Source organism: Oxyura jamaicensis, chromosome 2, assembly GCF_011077185.1.
Source record: "Oxyura jamaicensis isolate SHBP4307 breed ruddy duck chromosome 2, BPBGC_Ojam_1.0, whole genome shotgun sequence".
NCBI classification, from domain to species: domain Eukaryota; kingdom Metazoa; phylum Chordata; class Aves; order Anseriformes; family Anatidae; genus Oxyura; species Oxyura jamaicensis.
Genome location: NC_048894.1, coordinates 31,402,833 through 31,427,537, shown reverse-complemented (window position 1 = coordinate 31,427,537; position 24,705 = coordinate 31,402,833). Strand labels below are relative to the sequence as shown.

Here is a 24,705-nt window from a genome sequence, read left to right as displayed (position 1 = left end):
TAAAATAGACATGTATTTATTAAATGTAGGTTTACCACTAAATCAATAATGCACCAGAACGTGTTTGAGAGAGAGAATGGGTACTTTTAAAGTTATTATTATTTCTGGAGAGCTGGCCCAGATTCCCTGTTAAGCAATCAAAGTGAACAATGCTCACTGGAGCATCAGAAGTGAAAGGGAAAAAGTGGACACTTGCCCATGCTGGAAATCATTTAATGTTCAGATAAAGAGGACTGTACAATGGGTAGAATTTCACGATTCAAAGCCAACTTGTATTCTGGATGTCTAAAGCTGCTTTGATCTAGTGCTACTTATTTAGCACTAGTTTGCAGGGAAGGACTCCCAGGACAGCTGGAAGACAGCAGGAATGTAAGTTGTCAATTTAATCAGCTGACGGAACAATAATATTAAAAGTCAAATCAGGTTTTTATACTAGAAGGTAACCTTAACCTAATTTAATAAGCCAGCTGAGAGACCTTTCATAGGTGAACAAAGGTATCTATGAATAAAATAGCTCTTGGTTTAAATGTGTGAGTTGGAAACATGGTTCCTCACTAGGAAAATCCATCTCCAAAAGAGCTAGCTGGGAAAACCTCCCTGTGACAGAGCCTCAGCTACAGCAATGACTTTCATCAACAAACTGCTTGGGCTTTGATGCAGACTACTGCAGGTTATAAGCCACCAAGAACTTTCACCTCAAATTAAAAATAGAAGTAGAATTTCATAAATCAAAGAAAATGGCTTAGTACGGAAGAAAACTCCCTCTTGCAGAGAAAACTAAACAATGCATTTCTGGGAACAGGTTGACATGTGGCTTGAAGATATCCCTTTAACAAACACAACAGACTATAAAAAGGATGGCCTGTGTTGCTCATATTATTACCTGATTACTTCCAGATGTTACTTAATAGATTTGCAGCCTTGTTGAATTACTCTTGTATTTTAGCTTGTATTTTTGTGCTGTTCAAGGAGAGCAAACAAGAGGACTTACATGCAGATTTTATAGCCTAGTACTGATTCTGAATAAGGCAGCATGTGTACATATACATTATAAGATAATAGCATATTTGAAACAAATTAACTTCTAGTCCATCACGTCACTAAACCTAAGAACAATTTTAAGTTTGCTAAACTGAATGGGGAATTATGAAGCATCTGATTCATTATGAATTATGAAGCATCTGCTTTAGTACTGTAACTGATTTTAAAAGACTATTCTCACACAAAATCAATATGCCCTACAGTAAACAGTAATATCAATAATTAGAAAAAAAAATGTTTTCATAACTTAAAATCAGTATTAACTAAATAGCAATGAACAGCAGATAGGTCACCAATAGCTAGCCACAGATCTCAAAACAGAAAATGCTTACCTTATTTTTAGCAGCATCTATGCAGAGATCTGTTCCTGCCTCAGTACAGCTGAATTACGAGTTCACTGTTCACAAGGCAACAAAACAGAAGCCTTTCAACTGCTAGTTGTGGCTCACTGTTTACAATGTTTATTAACAAACTCATTTGCATGCGATTATCAAATGAAAATACTAATTCCATGGGCAAATACACACTTGTTCACCACTCTAAATTATACACATTGTATTTGCATCTTATATTCAGAGAAGTGCAAAGTCCATAGTGACATAAATAACAACAGTTTTGTAAACTATCAGATGACCAGTTCTCAAAAAATATTAGTAACTGTATGATAACGTATCTTTTTGTATACTGCTGAAATCAAACATTTTGCAGTAAAAGAACATGCATTTCAGCTACATTCAAGTGATTATTTTATTACCATATATTATGTCTTACAAACTTTATTGAAGATCAGCAACAACGCTACAAAACCATACCTTAACGCAAAAGATGTACTGCATGGTATGTGCAGGCATAGCAAATGAAAGATAAGAACTGGAAAGTAAAACAAGCTAAGAAAACTTGTACAAAAATGGATAGTAATACTGTCTAACATGGGGTTAATATCTTACTTATAACAGACCTTAAGGGCTAGTAGAGATCCAATTTAGAAACATCTGTGCACTGTAGGTACACTTTGGTGCAGATCAAGAGTGCACTAATGCAGTCAATGTTGTACACATAAGATAATGCAAAAAAATAAGCTGATATGCATATAAACAACTAATTTGTTTACAGTAAGTAAGGCAGCACAATTTTAGTACTGCATCCTTGGCACTTAGTGATAGGACATGTATTTGGTTTAACTAAATTCATAAACAGAACATACACTGGTTTGTACGATGTAAAACATACTTTATCCCTTTGAACCTTCTGGTTTTACAGCATTATTTTTCTTTCCTAATTTTCAAGTTCAAATTCAAACATACACTAACTACATACGGAAGACGTTTCAGATATTGGCTTAAAACAAGACCTTACATAGAAAATGACAGGATGACCAATTAATTCAAAAGACATTAACTAAAGCTTAGTGATGTCTTGTGTTGAAAACAAAATCTGAAACGTTTATATAATAATAATAAAAAAGCAACCTCATATTACAACCCACAATCTCTTTATGGGCTTTTCCTGAATAGTAATTGCTTCCTTAATGTCCCTTTCATATATGGTAATTTCACTTAGAAAAACTGAAGTCAGTCATCTGAAAAGTTGTAACTGAATTAAGTTTGGCCTAGCATATTATATCACAGAATCAAAGACATGTTCTTCCTCAAAGCAAACATGTTACATCTAGGAATGAAGAATTCCAATTTGAAGTGATTGTCCTTGTATTAAACAACATTAACAACTAATTGGAGGGAGCCGATTTACTTTTGCCTGCTTTAAACTGGCTACATTGCCATTTTATATTATATATAAGAAACGTAATAAAATTGTTCTTAACATGTAATGATGTAACACTTTAAAATTAACTGGTTTAAAATATGTTACAAAGACATTTTATTATATATGAACTATACAACACGCAACAGTACAGAAATATTTTGAACATATACACATTTCTGTATTTTCATGTAGACTATTATTTTGCACCAAACATTGGTGTCTACATTTCTAACAATCCTCTCAGATAAAAAGAAAAACAAAAAAATGATGTTTTGCCTTTTTTTTTTTTTCCTCCTGAAAATAAAGCTTATTACAACCAGAATTTCTCTAATGACTTCTTGTTTCTTTTTCCAATTTTGTATTTAGCACAAAGCTTTTAAAATGGATCCACATACATTAAAAGAATAACCTCTCGGTCCTTCGCAGTGCAATTTGCTAGGGATAAAGTTTAAACCAAAACTGACCCCTTCCCACTAGGAACATTGAAAACTGCAGTCAAAGTGTCAATACCACTTGCTATTGAGACTCCTTTCCCCCTTGTTTAAAATGCAAACCTTTTCAATATCCATTTTAATGAAAGTATTTGCATAGAGCAGCCTTGTATTATTTCTAAAGAACATTATGAGTGTTTTAACACAAGATAAGGCACATGTTTTTCAGCATTAATAATCTAAAACTAATCCTGAGGAACTGCTCCTCCCCCTCAGAAAAATCTGCTTTTTTAATATACCCTGTATTACCTGAAGAAAGCAGAAAAGCAGTATAGAATAAACTGAAACTCTTTAGCTGATCTAAGTTCAGAACATTTAATAGCTCCAGATAATAGTGTAACAAATCCACAGATAAAGAATTAAGACATACTCTAAACAAATTATTTTTAGGGAAGAAAAAAAAAAATACAGCCAGTAGCACTGTAGATGTTAGATAAAAGTTCACATAATACAGATGACATTTATAGTGAGTTTTGCTAAAATAAGCTCCTGTCAGAAACAAGGTAGCTAAACTGTGAGGCACTTAAGGTTGATGAGAAAAGGAGGAATGCAAGGGATCTGTTTCATAGAAAACCTGAAGTTGCATATCATATCCTTGTATTAAGCCTTCTATTAAAGTGCTAGAAATGGAGACTTAAAACAAAAGGTTTTAAATATAAAATAAGTGATTAAAAAGCTTAGTATGCATTAAATTAAGTGCTTTTGATTCTCATGAATTCAGAGCGTTTTAATATATATATATTTTTAAATAAAGTTTGGAAATAATCCAAGTGTGAAATCATCTTCCTTGTGCCATTGATGCTATTTGTAAAGTGCCCAATTATTTTTCTAACAACAAAACCATTTGCCTTATCTTATGTTGTATAGCATGACATAGTCTGTAATACATATGTAATCCATACTGGAATGACACCGTCAATCTGATGGAAAACAGCACATGCATACTTTTAATCAAGAGTTTTAATTCCACGTGTCACCCTAAGAAGTTAGGGCCTTGGATTACCAGCCACCAGCATATAGTGCAACCAACCTCAAGTTTTCAAAATGTAATTTAGCTGTTGAAGTCCAATGTTCAAAGATAGACTTATCGAGCTTTTCCTCAGAGCAGCCTGATGCCCAGACAAAGTCACAGATGGAGCTCTAGATCTGAATTACATAAATCCACTAGATGCCAAATCTGAGAAGGATCTGGGTTCTGTTGGATGATGAAGAGGCTGAAGATGTGTGGCAGTTTGTACATTACTGATCACATCTAACTGAGAGGGATATGCTTCATTTACATTTCCTCCATTGAAACCGTTTTGAAACTGGTGGGAAAAAAGACAATATAAATGGTTAATATGGGAAACTAATTTAGTTTTGTTGTTGTTGTTATTGTTGTTGTTTTTTTCTAATCTGCCTAAATGCACAGTTTTGATAAGATCTTCTTAAAATATAATGAGTATCTTCAATTTGTTTATTTAAATTCTTTTTTTTTTTGGGGGGGGTGGGGGTGCTGATGAATGATGAAAACTTCATTTGTATTAAAGTAGAGTCTGAACCACCAGTGGAACCAACCTTGCTGAAGCCAGTGAGAATCCCACTGCAGGCCAAGGGAAAGAAACACCATCATTATCTAAAGCATAATACAGTTTCCATTTGTAGAAATTACCGTCTGAGTACTCTGAAGTTCCACATCCAGCTGTCACATTTTAGAAGCAACCTATTTACATATTTTAATGTCTGCAATGGGATCCAGACTTTACAGCTCTTCCAGGAATGCACATTCAGTCCTATTTGTAAGTGTACTGCATTCAATCCATGAGCTGAGCTATCTTAGGGTAGGCTTTTTTAACAAATGGTCTTCATATTGACAACACCAAATAAGAGCAATGAATGGCTTTCATCAGTCTTGACATAAATTGTTCATAGGATTATTTTAACCATCTGATGTAATGCTTATTGTCATGCTCTGGAAAACTAATTTCATCTACAAAATACTCCATTCAGTCATGCAAAGAAAATAAAACAAAATATTTTGAACATTTCCATAATCTCTTTGGGAGTAGCTTATATTGGAAGTATTCATTCATTCAAGGTTTGTCCTTAAAACATGTATTATATATTCACTCATTCATCTATCAGGATACGCTGATTTTGTGGAAACTTTTTTTTTTTCCTGCTAGGCAAACACTGAAATTTGACAAAACACACAGTAGTTGTTCTAAAATTCATAATGACTACACTACAGCCATGTGAATTTGGCTTTAAATCAAAGATGTCATATTAACAACGATGGATACACTAACAAACTAGGATAAATTCTGGAATAATATTATTTCAATATTTTTTATAAGATGAGTGAAATGTTTTTAGTGATGGAGACTACAGTGGGTACTATCCTACCACGAATGCATGAGTTCAAAGAAAGGGTTAATTTTGGTAAAACAGATTAATTACAAGTTAGGCAGAAGGTCAAGGCAGATGATCACAACAGACCCTTCTGGCTTTCTAATCCTGCCATCTTTTCATGTAGAAACTGATGGGAGGTAGAAGGCTGTGGAAAGGACAGCAATCCCTGCTGGTGTAGCAGATGTCTGTCCTCTCTCCAGCCTCTGGCTGATGTCAGTAGGCCAAATCCAGCCACACAGAACGCCCTGCTTTGGTTTGGCTGTGTGACTGCAGCTCCAACAGTAACACCCAGTATCTGCTTACTCGCAGCGTTACTGAAGTTACCAGCAGCCAATAAAGTCACACCTTAATAACTTTATTACCATAATAGTGACACATTCTCTCTACTTACAATAAATAAACATATTTTATTTGCCATCATGGCTTTGGCACAGACATTTTAAAAGACTACAATTTCAAGTGCAGTAGCTATACTTCTGAATTACTCATTTCTATGAGTTCACGTATTTTAAAGTTCTCTTAACTCCTCTTATATCTCTGCAATACAAGTACACGTAATAAACACTGGGTTATCTTCCCTCCAGCAATGACATTTCTAGGCAAAATGAAAAAGTTTCTTTATATTAAAACAGTTCTCAACATAACATCTTTACTTTCATAGAGCCTTACTTTGCCCTCAGTCCATAAATATGTTAATTGGCAGGTGTGAATAGAGATCAAAAGTGAGTACAGTCTGATACAAGAGGGCTGTGGCTGGTTGTGTTTTGTTCTTGTTTCAATGTGAACTGTATGCAGTAGTACAGGCTGCAAAAAGACACTGCTGCTGGGTTTAGGAGCAAACAGTCTCTTCCTCCCAGCCACCAACACTCATTGGTGTAAGAAAGCCCCACTAGGACTTGGAAATGGCTTTCAGCTATCTCTGATCACTCTTTTACAAAAAGCAAAGGAGCATTAAGCCTTCCTATCAAGCAGTGTTTCGCTATTTTAAGCTAATTTGGAGAAATGTTCAGCACTTCTCTTCAGAGGTAAACAGGAGATGACAAGGAGCTAAATGTTACAACTTAACAACAGTTCTGCATTAGCCTTCTGCTTATGCAATGCCATCCAGATCCATTCAGCATGGGTATACCACAGCAAAAGGGGCTGAACTTGCCTCTGAACAACTTAAGTAAGGCTACATTTTCACAAAGTAGCCTTTGTTCATGTTTTTATGACAACCACGCTAAAAGCAATGTTACTATGGTAGCACAGCATTCTCGTAAATACAAAAAAGCTGTCCTAGTCATTAGTCAAACTTTTTATGGATAGAGAAGATAAAGTAATCAAGAAAAAAAAACAAAAAGGGGCATAATAAAAATGATTATGACAGCATAACAACAAAATAATCAACAAAATAAATATATTTTAAACCAAGCATTAGAAAGGAGAAAATTGAATTGCTTAGGTGCTGGCTGTTCAAAACCAATGGGCCACACCAGTATAGCTTCGGGAAAAATGACATTTCTATCCTGTTACAGGAATGAACTTTGATGATCTTGGAAATGCTTTGCATCCCTGTTATCAAGCACTATGCAGGGTTAGTAACACTGACCACAGCCATGCAATGAACAGCCAAGTACTCTGCAAGCCTGTGCCTGCAGTTTGCCAAAGTAACGTCATGCTATTTCAGACCTTGGACACTTGCTGAACTATTTTAGCTCAATTTCTGTAATTCTGCAGTTACATTTTTCCACTAGTGAAACAGTTTAAACGGATGTTTTGTACTTGTACTAAGCATACCAAAAAAACTGGGTATGTTGTACTCACATTCCTCACCTCTGGCTTGTGTAGGTTAAAATGCCAATTAATACTTTAATTCTGTAAATGCTTATGCACATGCACAAGCATTTACAGCAGGATCAGTACTTTAGAACACAAACTCACTGAAGTCCAAAAAGAATTGTGGCTCTGTGCTTGAGCATCATTAACAGAAATAAATAGTACAATTTAAAAGACTTCAACAAAGGTTATTCAAAATCAGGAACTGCCTTAATAACTGATTTATTTTTTAATTCAATTTTACCTATGAAGAACTGTGCTTAAAATTGTAATCTGTGCTAGAGGAAGGCTCCCTTTTTCTACTGATATCATCCTTTTCCCCTAAAAATGTATATAAACCAATTCCAAGCTTATGACCCAATCTATTTTGTTTTGTTTAGTTTTTTTTACTCTCACTGGGAAAATTACTGGTAGGGACAATAGACTAGTTCACTCACTCCTGCTTTAATACTGCTGAAGAGAGCTACCAGGATGTGGATATACGTACACAAAAACTTGACCAAACGCAACCCTTTTCAGTCTAATGAACAAATAAAACATAGACATTCACTCACTGCTAACACACCAGTTTCAAACTCAGTGATTCAAGTATGGCAAACACTGCATCGCAGTAGCCATCCAAACCCAATAAAAATGTGATTCAAGCAATATAACAATGCTGTTTACCATACCTTGTTCAACAATGTTTGTTGACTTGCCATCATAGGATCATATTGCATTTGATCCATGCAGCTGGGCTGTGCTTCTTGTGTGCACTGATACATAGAAACAGCACCTGCATAGCACGTCTGAGGAGATAGCATAACCGACTCAGAATTTACCCCACAATCATGATTTTCAGGGACCTGCTGCAAACAACCAAGAAAATCCTCCAAGTTGGAAGAAGCAGAGTAGGTTGATCTCTCAAAACCTGCTACAGGGAAATCCATCTGGGAAAAATTAGAAAGCTGTGGCATCATTGCTGTGGGTTGCTTGTAAGGAACAAACTCTTGCCTACATGGATAAGGTGAATTGCTTACTTCTGATTTGTAAGAAAACTCAGGAGTTGTGGCATGCATGCCAGAGAATACATATTGCTGGGGCTGCTGCTGTGAGCAGCTAAGAGGCATGCTGGTGCTAGAGTTCCAATTTGTTAGCATCCCGTTGACTTGCATATGTTTCATCTTCTGACAGAGCTGCTGATGCTGCTGTTGCTGCTGCTGCTGCTCCATGCGCTGCTTCTGATGCTCATGAATTTGATGCTGATCTAATTCTTGCTGTACCAAGCAATTGGCATTCTGGACCACGGGCTGCTGCTGATTGCAGCCTGAATATAAGAAGTCAGACTTATTTAAGGAATCCTGAACATAAGTCAGGATTTCATCAGTTATGTCTATGTCCCCAATATCATCCATACCAGATAATTCAGATTTAAAAAATTCCTCATCCTGCTGAATGTACTTTAGATCTTCAAAGTCAATACCAAGATTTTTCATGATGCTGTATAAATCACTGGTTTTGTTATCTTGGAAGAGTGCCGCGCTGTCTTCAGGAAGCGGCACACTATTGTCCTGGGAACACTCAGTTAATTCCTGTTTGAGGATGCTGTGATTTCCAGAAGGCAGGAAACTATCTGTCCAGTCACTGCTTACGACACTCCCCAGTTCGTCCCTGCTGTCTGTGAAGAAGTTCCTCTCAAAGGAAAGTTTATGTGATGCTGGAGGGCAGAGATACACAGACTCATCTTGCCTTAACATGGCACCTAGAATGGAGTTTGGATCCACAGAATCACCGTGTAGCGTAGCTTTACCTCCTTTTCCTGTTGTGGCTTTATTCCTTGGCTGAGAAGCATCCATAAGGCTCGACATTGGGAAAGTTACCTCATATAAAACAGCCTCACCCGTGGCAAACATGAAGGGTAGTTTCATGTTACGCTTCCGTAGATGTTCTGCCCCTTCTTCGTCTCTGAAAATAAATCAATATATAGCACAATACTGCAGTACTCAACAGTTACAGTAATCTTTTTGTCTTCTGGAATTAATAAATAAATATTGAAGACATTTTTCAAATTCCTAACTATTTCAGCTCAACTTGGCTGACTTAAACCAAGAGGCAGATTATGAAATAAAGGGCTTATGACTGTAATATGACCTTTACATACTACATCTGTAATTAAATCTAGATAGCATACACCATTTGCTGTGCATTAGGGGCTGAAATGAACATAAATGGGCTTTGTTCCATATGTTATGTTTTTCTTGACATGACAAGTAATCATTTTACAGACTCTCCGGGAAAATTCATTTAACCTGTATCATAATGCTAAATTCCATATTATATGGAACTCAGTTAAGCACCATAAATTACAAAATATATAAATTCTTTATGTTTTTTATTGTTTCCTCTACACAACTGCAGCTGGATTTCTTAATTTTTGCTAATGGGGATACTGAATTAAAAATGCCTTGGATGGAATAATTTGGTGCTTGTACTCTTACTCTTTATATGAAATAAAAATGTCTAAAGTTTCACACATAAACAAGGACTACACTAAGTAAATACCAAAATGTCAACATTCTTTCCAATGTTTGTTAGCAAATTGGAAGAGGTTTTCTTCTTGGAGTTCAGGATTTAAAGGGGGATTATTTAAAAACAAAGAATTCCTTTCTGACAGTAAACAAGAGTGATCAAAAATGCTCAGTTTCTGGAGAATACTGCTTTATACTACGATGACTCACGTAAGAGGTCTTTGCGTGGCAATGATGTAATCTGGTCTTCCATTTTTGTACACAAGTCGTGCATTTGCCTGTACCCAGGCCCATCGATTTTCTTTGGTTAGAAGCCTGAAGACAGTCATTCCACTTTCACCTGTCTTCATCACTAGAGTTGAAGAGCAAACATACCATTTACTGTCAAGTGAACAAAAATAGGAAAACCTGTCTTGTCATGAGAATAATCCCATCTGTAGAACAATTTACAATTTCATGTCCTCGTTTACCTATTTCTGTACAGCACTAATGTATTCCTAGTGCAACAGGATGATTGATCACTTTTCAAGGTATCTTTTACTGGTAAAATAAAAGCCAAAATTACAAGTAATTGTAAGATACCCACTACAGACAGGCAACATCCTATATAGAGCCTCATCTATTATTTCTGCTATAATAGAGACTACTAAATGTGTAGATGACAAAAGCCTATATCTCTTTTACAGCTGAAAAGTGACTACTGATTTATAAATTAGAAAACTTTGAGTTAGCCCTGTATTAGGGCTATGCTAGCCTCTGTTATGTTATATGTTAGCTCTGAGTCCAATTCTTTCACATTTTGACTGGTTAATACTTCAAAATCCATTTTCACTCCCATTTTCACTTTATTAGCAATGCTTCATAAACATACTATTGTTTTTGTTATATATTATATATATTTTGTTATGTATTTTGTATATGCCTTTGTAGACAGAAAAATCAAATAAAAATAGTAGGAAAGTTCACAAATCCTAACCAAGAATATTTATGTTTTTATTTTTAAAATTAGCACCAGATATTGAGAAAAAAACATTGCTAGGACAAAGGTTCCAAACTAAGTTTCCAACCACTTATTTTGCCAATTTTTAATTCCTTAAAACAAACAAACAAAACAAATGAAAGGCAACAGTGACTGAGCTATCCCTGAAATACAAAATCTGCTTAGTGTAGGTTAAGAATTAACCTCCTGAGGGGATTTAATTAATTGTATACATGGGGACTAAAGTAATAAAACAGTTTTCCAAGAGAAGACAGTAGAAGAGAAGCACCAAAATCTCCTGAAGATGTTTCTGTAACTTTGAAAGAGAATTATGTTATACCTAATAAAAAAGGAAAGAAAGAAGTCTACCAAATAGTTACTTATCAGTCACCTACTTCTCACATACTTCTCACATACTGTTATTTATATCAAACCAAGCTACCAGGGCTCAATAACAGAATATTTTTCTCTTTAAAATCTTACATTTCTAAGGAAAGTTATATTTGCCCAAATGATGTGTTGAAATAGCAGAAGTCAGGTTGAGACGGAAGTGAGAAGAGCAAGATGTGACAAAAACTGGAATACACAACCTAAAAGGCTCTAGATGGGAATATTAAATATTTCCTTATCCAGTATAAATTCTTATGGGAAGGGTAAGATCACATAAGATGAATAGTATTATTTTTGTTAATAACCGCATAAGTTTAAGAGTCTTTCATAATATTTTTCAGTGTAAATATAAGCCAAGCATTGATTTTTAACAGCCTTTCTTAGGGAATGGAGCTTACTTCGGACATGATTTTCAGCACAATAAAGCATATCAGCTGCATGAACAAACTGGTATCCTGTTCCTCTCATACACAGCTCTGCTTCAGTGTATCCCAGGACAATCTTCCCTCTGGAAGGTAAAATAAATAAATAAATGTGCAACACTGCTGATGAACCATCTCACAGAAGGAATGCCACACAAGTTCATTACGGCTAGAACATTTCAGACGTAAGTGCTAACTACATTTTTTGCAGTATCAGTCATTTGTTGAAACATGAGATTTCTAATAAAAAAAAAACAGTTAACAAATCATAAAACTTATACTAGTCCCCCAAGTTGGCTTCAGTTACTAGAAACCACTTCTCTGAACTTACTTCAGCAGGGCTGAAGAGAAAAACAATTATGGATCCTAAACAATCATCAGTATTGCCTGAAACAGTAACTAGCTTTACATTTTAAATCCACGTTTGAAATGTTTCTCATCAGCATATGGGTAGAGTGCTATGCAGAATAATTTATACTTACTTTGCATCACAGCCCGTAGGTGTGAAATCCAGCTTATGTTTTGTTCTGAAGATGAAGTTTTTGGTTCGTATCTCAAGGATAGATGGTGGCTGCAGGGGAGTAGCTACTGCAAACAAAGCTAGCTGAGGAGACAAAGTAGTGCCATCCTTCCCTTTCTTGTTTTGTCCATGGAGAAACTTTAACCGTCCTTGAAAATTCATTGCCTTAAGATGATGTAAAAGTAACCGTTAGTAATCGTTACATGTTGGAGGTATTTAAGAGTCAGATATTTTTGTTATGAAGTAAAATATATCCTTTGTTTTAAAACCAATTAGATTCAAGCTTTGTATCACTCCATACACAGAAGTTAGCTAACAAGTACTGAGTAAGGTTGTTATAACCCTGAACATATAACCTAGAGACCTAATAACTAGCAAACTCTCTAAAAAAAGAAATAATGAGAAGGCTGCTTTGTGAAATAAATATATGTAAAAGCAAATACCAGTTGGATCTTCTAATATTCCAATTAACATATCATTATACATATATGCAATTAACATAACTTCTCATGAATTTCTCTCAGTCATTAGCATAAAGTGTCTAATTGTGTACAATTGCAAAATCTTATGTAAACAATTTCGTTTGTTAGAAGTCACTTAGAGGACCAAGAGGACCATAAACCCATATTATTTCTTTCAAAACCCACAACACAAACAAAAAAGTGTATCTATATAAAAAAAAAAAAAGGCAAGCACAGACTTTCCCAAGTAAGGGAAAACTATAGTTCTGTTAATTACTTAAACTTACTTCAAGAAACCCAACAGAAAATAATCTTTGTAATGTTTTTTAATCCACAAATCATACAGTACTCCACAAGGGCTTATTCACAGAGAAAACTGAGTCATGAGAAATGATAGAACTTGCCCCTAGTTCTAACAACACGTCAAATGGGAACCCAAGAATACAGTCCCTACTTGTCATTTAGTATTGCTAACTGAAATATGCTGGTTCAAGCACTCAGATATCAACAGAAAGTTAAATAAAGTAAGTTGCTGTACATATTGTAAGCATAATGTAGATTACAGCATGTGTGGAAGTTTTTACGTAACTCCGTACTCACCAGGAACCCAGATGAATTATCCAGGAGGCATCGTAACCTGCAGATGAAATTCCTTTCCATAAAGGAAGAATTCTCTGGAGGAAGTTGGTCTGGGTTATAATAGGTTGCTGGCTGTGAAAAGCCATTATCTCCTACAGGAAAGGATTATTTATACGGATTATTTTTAGAAGAACACCTAGTGAAGGCTATCTATAACAAATCATCTTCCGCCTCATAAACAAAGCCTTAGGTCGTGACCTGAGCAAGAACAATGTAAACTGGAGATGTTCTCAAAACTTCTACCAGTTACAATGCTAGGTTAAGCATCAGTTCTTCTAATGAGATTATGTTTTACAGGTTTTTAAAACTGCATGCTTTTTTTTTTTTAATGATTATTTTAGTCAAAAATCTAGATTTTGAATCAGTTGCAGAAAGCAGAACGACCAGAGAGTACAGTCCCAATGCTGCAATGGCAGGATCTTCAAAAGTGAAAAGTAGGCATTTTCAGCCATAATAACTAAGAACTGAGTATTCAAAAGGTCAGTAAGATGGTATCAAAGATGGTATGTGTAACTGTTGTTGTCCAGACACCTAGGTGAAAGCCATCAGTAGTAATAAACAAAGAGAAGCATATTTAGGGAATCACTACAATACATCAATCTGAGCAACCTTTTCAGTAGATGCCAAAAAATAATAAAAAAGCGCTAATATTTCACTAAACAGTGAAAATATTTCTTCTGAGCTGTCAATCATGAAAATGATGTGGGCTCTCCACAGCCTCCACAACCTGGAGCACTTATTTTTAAGGAAAAAAAAAAGAAAGACCCAAACTCATGACTAACAACTAGGATAGCAACCCGACAGCCTTCTACCAATTCATAATAAGCATGTGCTGCTAAGTGGGATTTAGGAAATAGACTTAAGCATTTAGAATATTTAGAATTTAGAATATAAAGTAAAAACAGGAGGTAGATCTATAAACTGCTGATAGAATACATATGTTCTGATTGGGACCACATATACGGAGATACTAGAGCATGTCTACTTAAAGCAAATTTAGCAAAGTAATCTTGTTTACAACACATATTAAAAAACACAAAATGCTCTTTCCTAATTCATACACACAGAAATTAAGAAAAAACAACAATGTAAAAACATTGTTTTAGTGCGTTAAAACTCTGTAAATTTTTAAATAGTCTATATATGTAAGAGAATTAATTACCATGTCTGTACAAAAGACCACCACAGAAATAATCCAAATTGACCTTCTTGAGTTAGAGGTAGCATGCCACTTGCTTACCAGCCACATTATGTTATCTGAAATACAATTCTGTCTTTTGGACAGCTGGAAAAACTTATGGATAGGCTAGCTGTTTTGCACAATGACAGATCAACCCCAAAGGAAAACAAATCATGACTAACTGCCAGTTCAGTTTACTCTACTATTAATTCAACGGACTGAATTGGAGTCAAATGAGATCACTGATGGCTCATCAAGAGGACATATAAATCCAACAAGAAAGCTGAGTCACCCAGCTCTTCAGACAACGGAATCAGGAGATTCCTTTTTTTCTGCTACACAAGGTAAATTTTTGATGAACAGACCTCCAGCCACGGAGGAAAAAAAAAAAAAAAAAAGGCACCATAGATACTAGTGAGTATGAAAAGGGATGTGCTGAAATTACAGTCATCTGCAGAACTGCATGATAGCCAAGGCCACCATTTTGAGCTTATCCTACAGATAAAGAAATTCACATTCAGGGTGTTCGCCACCTAATCTTGATATCAGAAAACAACAAATTCCCTTGTCATATCGATGGTTCTCAGCTGACAAAAGCAAACTTACTTCCTTACTTCCTACTGCTGCAAAGTTTTTGTTGTTGTTGTTTTTCTTTTTATTGATTTGCCTAATTGCTGGCAAGAATTTTCAACACTTCTGTCTCTGAGGGGGTGCTTCTCCAAGAGATGCTGAAATGGATTAGAAGCTTTCTGAAGAAGCAAGGATAATGAAGAAAGAGCAAAGAAGCAGCTTGCAAATTCCAGTTCCCTTTTTCAAAAATGCAGATTTCAACACTGCTAAGAATCCCTGCAATCCCATTAGTCGAGGTCTCCTCGAAATAGTTATCACACTGTAGATAACAATATTCATTTTCCACAAGTATTAGCACCAAGGAACGCCTTAAAATACCTTTTCTTCCAAGTATTCCCAATATTTGCGTCCCTTTGCTATTGCCAGGTATTTACTCCTGCAGGGCCAGCTACAACTGAGAAAGATTCCAGCTAGTGAGGCAGAAAGCCTACAATCCCTGTGAGAAACTAGTATTAACAGTTGGTTGCTGTCTATGTAAGAGCCGCCTGGAAGATCTAGTGGCCAGGCAGAGGCACGTTGAGAACACTGAGTAGTTTAGGGTGCCTTAAAGGCTTTGTGTTTGTTCAGCAGATTCTTTCATGGAGATTAAGGGCAATTTCTTGAAGGGGATGTAGGGAAAGACTTAAATCATCAACAGCAGGCTCCTCAAAGGGCTCTGGTAAGTCCTCCGGCTCAGAGAAATCTTCTGGCTGAGGATTGCCTACTGAGAGGAGCTATTGAATCCAAAATGCTGTGCAAGGCTTTCTGTGAGAAACCTCGGCAGTGCATAGGCATGCCCTTCAATATTTCTTCTAGAAAAGCAACTCGGTGTTACTCGTTTGGTAAGTACATGGCTAGCATTTGAATGCTGATATCGTATCTGAGTTCTCTCAAGTCCGTCAACTCCCTCAGTACAACAGGCAGTTCCCAAGAGGGAACAAGACTTTGGTGGAAGAAGCAACTATGTGTAACTTGGGAGAAGAGGGGGAAGGCACTCAAAGTAGGAGTTTCTGATCCTTGTGGCAGGGAGAAAGCTTTAAGCCCAAGCCTCCTACATTTGTGAACGGAATACTGTTGCACATTTCCAGGCAGACGTGAAGCAGAGAGGTCTTGGTGCCAGGATCTTGGAGAACTGAGTTGCTGTAGGAAAGCACAGAGACTTACAGATCATTGCTTGGCAACTGAACTTTAAAACCTAATCCAAACTTCATGCCCTGAAGGGGATATTTGGGACTGAAAAATCAGAGTTAGAGCAGGGAGGCATAGGAACAGCTGAGGAAACCAGTGGTCTTGAGGCATACCAGAGCACTGAGTGGAAAGCAACCAGTCCAGGCTAACTGAAGCACAGCCACTTCCCAGACTGAGACTGGAATCTGTGATTAAGCCTGAGTACAATTATAATATATCTATAAATAACTACGTAATGCTTGCTGGATACATTACAAAGGAAATGGATTAAATTAACAAAAATGGGGGAGGGGGAACAGGGGAAGTTCCTTGTGATCATAGCGTTATCGTCAGTTATAAATCTGAATTCAGTTTAAAAATCCTCAACAGCCTAACATTTTACACTACTGAAGGCATGAAAATAATTTAGCAGCTTTTAGTAAGCTAGTAACACAAACCAAACGTTTGTTTGTAGTGCTGCTCAGCATTTGGAATACTCCCATCACTCAGTAAAAAACGAGGCCTAGTCGGCCTAGTGTTGTACTTTTCAAACACAACCTTCTGTAAATTCACATACACTTGCTTAATCTCTGGGAGCCACAGAACACTATTTCACTCTGAGGTAAATAGTAAACCACCACATAAAAACAGGAATCCTAAGTGCCAGCAGTTGTTTGCTAGACTGAATTGCAGTATTAATTGTGTAGCGTGTTTTCCCCTGGCTTGTGTAGATTGACCTACAGATAGCTTAAGTGTTGACCGCTAAATGAGAAACTGAAACGCACTGAGCTGTGAGCCAAACAAGTAATACTATCTGGTTTCTATGATTTTTTTTCTGTTAAATCACAGTGTTTGTGATTTACTACTACAAAACGTTTAATGGGAAATTGTTACAGTTTAAAATCAAGTTGCTTTATAAATGGTAAATTAAAAAATAATATGGAGTTTTTTTCTGGACTATAAAACAACCTACAATCAAGTAACTTACAGTAACATAGGCCTTTACCTATATATTTAAACAGCTGTTGTGTGAAATTAAGCATTGCAGTTGTCTCAACAGTTTTGTCATTATTATCAGGCAGGTTTATGCTTATGTTATTGCATGTAGTCATCTATAACAAGACATCTCTCTTCCAATATTTAGGTAACGTATTTCTCCTTGATAGTTTCTCAATATAGCAGGTCACACAAGCATCAGTCATGATAAATTGTGACAACCTGAAACTCTAGCCAGCATAATACTTGGTCTTAAAGGCTCATCTATTTCATCTTTTATTCCCAGAAGTAGTGGTCTGTGCAGCAGCTTACTTAGCATACTAGCAGATGTGGAGGAGTATGTGATTCCACAACCAGGAATGCACTATTCCATATTAATATAATACTTTAACTAATATTCTTGGAATATATCAACCAGCTTGGAGAGCTTCATACCCAATTCTCTACTGGTCTTCCTAAGCTAATAATTGTGGTGTCATGATCAGGAAAAGCAGATTTCAGATTTTTTTTTTCCTTTTTTTTTTTTTTTTTTTTTTTTTAGAAAGAAAGCACTTTCCCATTCATATATTAATTAAAGATGAGGTATAACTGAAGATGAACACAGGAAAAACAAAACAAAACTCATCTTCCTCATTTATTAGATCACCGAAACTGTCCACTTCTTACTGCCCTGTTTGCCACACAAACATGCAGGTTGCTATTTACCACTGCACATAGATCAAACATGCATAACATTCAGTTTTTTATGCCCCAAATTACTGTTTTCTACTTCAGAGTAAAACTAGTATGTTTATGATGCTTTCCTATGAATAGCAGTGCAATTTAAAGTGCACAAATAGCACTTCCCATTGTTGGCTAAACACATCCATAACATTTAAATAAATTTAAAATACATTATTATTTCCTTTGTTCATATAAAAGGATCTACACTTTTATTTGTTTATGTAGACTCATTAAAAAAAATAATTGGAGAGGCAAACATAAAAGTTAGCAGCATTCTCACCTTGTACACTTGGTCCAGAATCTGCAGACTGAGCAGGATTTAATGCCCAATGTAGCTGACGTTGAAACTCAGGTCTGTCTTCTGTGTGAATCAGTTCAAATACACTCTGGTGTATAATATCAGACTACATACATAAAGAAAAAAAGAGGGAAAGAAAGAAAAAGATAAAACTTTTCTGAGACTTTGATGAGAGTTGTCTGGTTGATAATATTGCTATTGCCATAGCAATAAAAAACATACATAGCATAAAAACATAATTTGCACGCGCATGGGAAAGCTTCCTGAAACAATTTTTAGCAGCACAGAGAAAGAATCAGTCACATCCATGACTGCAAACACAAAAAGTAATAATAGAAAATATAGATATTATCTTCAAACCCCTCCCCCCATTTTTTATTTTTAATTTTTAAAACCAATTTTTACCTAAGCAAGCCTGGAACTATTATGCTTATGTTTTGTTAAACCATTTCATTTTACATACTTGTAAATAAAATACTTGCCAGCTGGTACTTTGACCCGAGCCGTTCCAGGTACTGCAGGTATACAAAAGAAGTCAAAGTCCCCGAACAACAGAACTTTCAAAACTAAGCCAGATAGATTTTGAATATTGGTTTTGTTTGCCTAAAAGCGTTATCACTCCAGAAGAATGTATTAAAATCAGTAATTACTAAGCTTTCGTACCAACACCACTTGCGTGGTTAGGAATGTGATCTGAACGACAAAGTTACAACACCCAGGATTAAAAAAACAAACAAACAAACAACAACACACATAATTAAAGGGGAATAAAACACCCACAATATTCAAGAAAAGCATCAATCAACTGAGAGGGATTAAAATGATTACTTTCTACATAAGCCTAAAACCCAATCAAAAAAATATGCACACAAAATATTTTTAAATAAAATACAGTTCTGAAGAAATTAAGATGAGCTAGCAAAAGCAGAAGCCTAGGTCAAGCTTTGCCTTGATGAACTTCATAAAAGAATTAATGTTCTCCAGAAAAAAATATGCAAGAAATGCTAATTTTTGGACCTTTAAGATTTCACTTCTGTATCGTGTACTTGATTTACTGGCATTGCTATAGAATGTCTATGCACTTTTCTTTTTCATGCTTTTTTCTTCATTTCCCAACACCAAAAGACTCTGTAACTTAAGGAATAATGTTTTGTTTGGAATATCTTCTTTTACATAAACATTCCCCAACTAACTCTTATCAGTTAGCTAAAATTGCAGACCAAGCAGAGTTTCTCCACATTTTTAGACAGCATCTGAATCTATCATCATGCAGTACCCAACAAATGAAGAAACAGATATAAATTGATCACTATAGATGTTTCTGTACAGATATTTCACCACAGAAGTGCAGTAAACAAATGTAGCCCACAGGTAAATGTAGAGGTCATTTGTAATTCAACACTGATGTCATAGCATAAAGTATTCAGTTTATGTATTTATCATTAAATCAAATTTCACTTTGTCATCTATGCAATGCCCTGTAATTCAAGTGCAACTTCCATATCAGATCTACACCATACCACCCAGAGAAGGGTTGTACTGGGAAGGAGGCTCTTGGCTAGCAGGATTTCTGCATGCAGGAAGAACAAAGTGTCAGAGGTTGCCCAAGCCCGCATCACTGGGCGATCCTTGACTTAATTCTCTTTAACCAGCTTTGCCCTATCTCCCATGCAGAGGTAAGAACCACCACAGTTTGTATCATCTTAACATAAACTAATCCTGGGAGTTGCATTCCTTAGGGAACATGTGTCCTCTGGATCTTGGTCTTTGCTATTTTGATACATGGTTTGCAAAGCCATACGTGATCTTCACCATAAATTGTAAATAACAAATGTTTCTTTTAAAATAATAAATAAATGAGGGGGGCAGGATAGAGAACACACTAAAAAAAAATCTAAAGTTACTAAAAATCTCTGAATACATTCTTAAAAAAACCTCAAAGCATATGGACTTAATTTTGTATGAAAGGTTTCCATTAAAATAATTAACTTCCCATTGAATTACGTCTAATTCAGCATCATAAACTGGGTAACACCACAGTATAAATTTCAAACAGTTGTTCCAGTAAAGACTAATTAAGTGTGAGAATTTCCTATCTTGCCTAACTCAGCTTTGGAAATCATATTCCTGTTGTGCTTGGCTTCAGATCCCATTTTGGCTACGTAAGCTGTTAGAAAAGTAATACAGTTTCAAAGTAATCCAACTCAAAATATCTGACTGCGAATTTTATTACACAATCAGATCCCTACTATGAGTACTGATGCCCTCAGAAACTATCCAAAACTTATGTGAAAAAAAATAAACTTACTTGTTGGAACCCCAGGTAGTCTTGGATAGTAGAAGAGACGTAAAAAACCAGAGCGTCTGCCGTCACAACTAATACAAAGCCATTTAATGCCTGGGGAGGAAACACACCAATCTGTCAGCCTCGGAGACAAAATTCCAGATAATTTTTGTGGCTATAAGTCTACCTATGCCCTAGTCTCACATAACATGAAGCATGCAAAAACATATTTTATCTAACTGTAAACAGAAGGATTCATCATCATCTCTCCCTACAGTATTCATGATACAACAAAGAAAATCGCATCTAAAGAAGAAAAATGTTTGTTTGGAAAATTCCAAGGAATTAGTCAGGGGAGAAGCCAAGGGCTTTTGATGACTTATTTACTCTTCATCATAGGAGATGAGGGGCAGCAGTATGAAGATCTATAGATTTATCTAGTATCAACCACAATTCACAATGCTTGCGTAGCTCAAGCCTTCAGGATGTTCAAACGTCTGCAGTATTAAAGGGAGCAGCATCACAAACTGATTCCCAAATCTCTTCTATTCATAGTGCAGAAAGGCCTAAGTGGACAGGAAATCAAGCGATCAAGAGCCCCAAATGGTCCAACAAACATTTTATAGCTTACTTAAAATAGAAGACCTCTGCACAAGCCGACTATTGCAAGTAAACAATGTTTCTGAAGAGATTTCCCCCTCCATGAAGAAGCAGACTAAGTGGCTCCTTGTTCAAAGTCACGCAAAGGGCATTTATCTGAACTCCAAATCAATATGGTTCATGGCGATTGTTGTGATAGCAAACAGAACATTTGTGACTTGGCAGCTCATCTGAAAGGTGCTGATTTACTTCTATGGATTTCAGTCAAGATTTAACAAAAGGCTGTCTCAAGGGACGGAATTAAGTATGTTGTGCCACTTAATTTCCTCAGCTACATTCAAAGTTGAATTTGGCCAGCATGATCAAAAAACATTTTTAAAACTCTTCGTTACGCAAAATTATCATAACTAGGAGAAAACATAAAGTAAGCGAAGGATATCCTATTTGTTACTGTAATATAATATATATATATATTTATGAAACATCATCATTCTTCCAAATACATTAACCCCCATAACTATGGGAACCACCATAGCTGCTTTTCCATATTTAACCAGGATTTAGTTTTACTATTTCTTGTTCTTTTATGATTATCGTCTAATTAAGACAACTTAACTATCTGATTAAACTGGTTTTAAAATTCTGTCAATTGCTCCTATTTCATTTGTAGATATTTCTTACTCTATTCTCATTTATATTCACAAGCTCTTTAAAACCTCCATATATTCATTTGATTAAATTTTTCTGAAAACAATATGAGCTTAAAAAAAATCTGAAAGAGTGTAGTCAAACCAAGAGATCTTGAGGTTCAGAGCATTGTCTCATCAGTTACATACAATCCTTGGTTTTGATAAAGTTCATGCAAATCCCAAGAGAGTATGAAATCTGCAATGGCAGGTGCTTGTGTCCTCTGCTGACCTACTTTGCAGTGAATTTCACATCAAGTGTTTGATATCAAACTTCTGTGAATTGTACACTGTGCAATTCTGCACCACACGTTAAAATTAGTTATTCTGCTCTGTTTCATGCAAAGCCATGGAAAGATTCTTCTTTGTCCAATCTGTGACAAAGGCAAACAGCTCCTGTACCTGGAATTCAGTCACATTTTACAGTGGCTCTGTTAGGCAGTTCATTTTGAAATGGGACTGTTACTGCAGAAATACCTTTTGTAAGCCAAAAATTCTGTAAAAGACAAGATTGTTTTTTCCCAGAAATTTAAGACAAAACATTGCTAGAAGCCCCTTACAATATGCAGGTATCCAGGATATGCCAATAAATGGGATATTGGTTACAATGCAGATTTTGGCAAAATCTAATCCTAAAATAATAATCTTTAAAAGTCTAATGAAATTTGACAGTGACTACTATTCCAGAGCATTGGACATAATATTTTTGTTTATACAAAAGTACTCTTAATATTCCTAACACAAGGGCAATTATAAAATTTTTACTAGCAAGAACGAAGATGTTTTAAAAATTTCTTTGAGGACGTGAATTCCACTTGCATATTTTATCATAAACTTGCTTAGACTACTACAGACTATACATCTACATTAAGACTGAAATAATTTAAGTAATTTTAAGGGAGATAAATCTTAATTTTAAGGAAGGCACAGCAATGCATTTGATCTCTACTTCTGCCATACGTTGAATTGTTAAGACAATTTTCAACAAAAGTTTTTATGTTCGAAACTAAAGACATCCCAATTTTGTTTGTTCTGAAATTAGAAAAAAAAAAAAAAAAGCTGATGAATAAATACAAAAAAAAAAAAAAAGAACAATATGGTATATATCCATACCACCTTTACAAAAAAAAACAGAGAATAATAAGGAAATATTCATCATCAGTTGTAGTTTATGGAAACCTGGATAACTTAAAAGACTTCTGGGTTTAGGCACAGGGCAAGATGGGTACTGCTATTTACATCTTAATGTTATTTAATATCTTCTAGATAATTCCAATTTTCATCATTTAATTTTTTATATTCCCTGAGAAAAGTCTACCTGTTAATATATTTTCATAAATGATTTTTTGAAAATATTTTTTTTTACAAATGAAACAACTCCATTAATTTTCCTCGTTTCTCAAGGGGCCAGAATTTACAGTAATAAATACGCAATCTATTTTGTTTTCATACTGGAAAGCCATTTGCTACAGCATAGATAGAACTTAGTAGTCAAGGAAAGTAACTTAATTTCATATCAAACAATTAGATGTCTCCAATACAAACACATTCTGTACCTTTTAAAATAATTTCCATTTAAAAGAAAACTGCTTATCTCTAACAGCCCTGTTACAGTTCTGTCATACTTTATTGAGGTTAGAAAAGTACACTCGTGTCCTAGTTTTTTCAGTTGGTTGGGAAACAATTTTCCACTAGCATTAATTTACAGTAATTGTTTTGTGGGATTCTTAGAAGCTGTTTTCATTTCTGCCCTTTGAACAATCAAATTTATTTTGTTCTAAGTAAAGCACTGCCTCTGACTGACCTAATAATTTGACGCTTCTGGTATGTCAGTTTGAAAAATGCGCATATAAAATAGATTATGAACGTATTTCAAATGGAGTTGAAGGTCGCAGTGAAATATATTTTGTGAAACTAATTAGAACATTGGAATGCTTATATTAGTCATTTCTTGAATTTATTCTGGACCTAATATTGGATCATATTTCATATGTTTTGACGTTCTAGGATATTAAAATAAACTAAATAATTTTTAAAAACACTACTTTTCATTAATTTTTTCCAGTAGTTCATATTGCTAAGTTAATGGAAATGCTTTAACATTTCTCCTGAACCTACACAACAAACTCCAGGTTCTTTCAAACCACTGAGAACTCAAAATATCCAAGCAAGCTTAAAGTCTTTTAAAGAGTAATTTTTTTTTCTACAGAGTCATCAGACTTGCAGTACATGACTAACCTATCTACCAATCTTTGTAATAAAGGTCAATGAAGACATCAATATTAAAAAAAATAGATGCAAAGAGATGGAAAAATACAACACTAAGACCTGACTTAAAGCAAGAGTTAATAGGTCCCTGCAGTCTAACAACCACTCTTCAAAGTCACTAGTACCTCCAGCAAAAAGTGCAAGAAAGACGTAATATTAACCTAAAGAGAATGACGAAGTAATGTGACAACAGGAAAACTTTCTTTTTCAAACTCATCACTGAATAGCTAGTATGTTAAATATAGTCTCTTATTATTACTTGAATTTAAATGGTCATATAACAGATTCACTTCAAAACATACCTGCAGTAAGAGTTCCCCTTCGAGGATCTGCATCCCCTCTCCAAGTTTTGCTGTTCTACAGTTTTCCTGAATGCCATTTCTTTCTGGTCTTGTAGAGTTTGAAGATTTTAATGCAACTACAAAAAAAGAAAGAAAGAAAGAAAGAAAGAAAGAAAGAAAGAAAGAAAGA

At 35.3% G+C, this 24,705-nt stretch overlaps 1 protein-coding gene across 2 annotated transcripts in view; it reads right to left on the bottom strand.

Annotated features, from left to right (window-relative positions):
- Positions 1-1,479: 1,479 nt before the first annotated feature.
- Positions 1,480-24,705, bottom strand: part of AHR (aryl hydrocarbon receptor) — a 63,615-nt gene continuing 40,389 nt past the window's right edge. For both annotated transcript variants that reach the window (XM_035316840.1, XM_035316841.1), the window contains 9 exons: positions 24,537-24,652; positions 20,705-20,794; positions 18,379-18,502; positions 13,385-13,515; positions 12,286-12,488; positions 11,780-11,889; positions 10,223-10,364; positions 8,177-9,449; positions 1,480-4,603 (listed from right to left, as the gene is read on the bottom strand). In XM_035316840.1, coding sequence (XP_035172731.1) covers positions 4,448-4,603; positions 8,177-9,449; positions 10,223-10,364; positions 11,780-11,889; positions 12,286-12,488; positions 13,385-13,515; positions 18,379-18,502; positions 20,705-20,794; positions 24,537-24,652 — 2,345 coding nt within the window. In that variant the 3' untranslated portion in view covers positions 1,480-4,447. The remainder of the gene's footprint in view (positions 4,604-8,176; positions 9,450-10,222; positions 10,365-11,779; positions 11,890-12,285; positions 12,489-13,384; positions 13,516-18,378; positions 18,503-20,704; positions 20,795-24,536; positions 24,653-24,705) is intronic.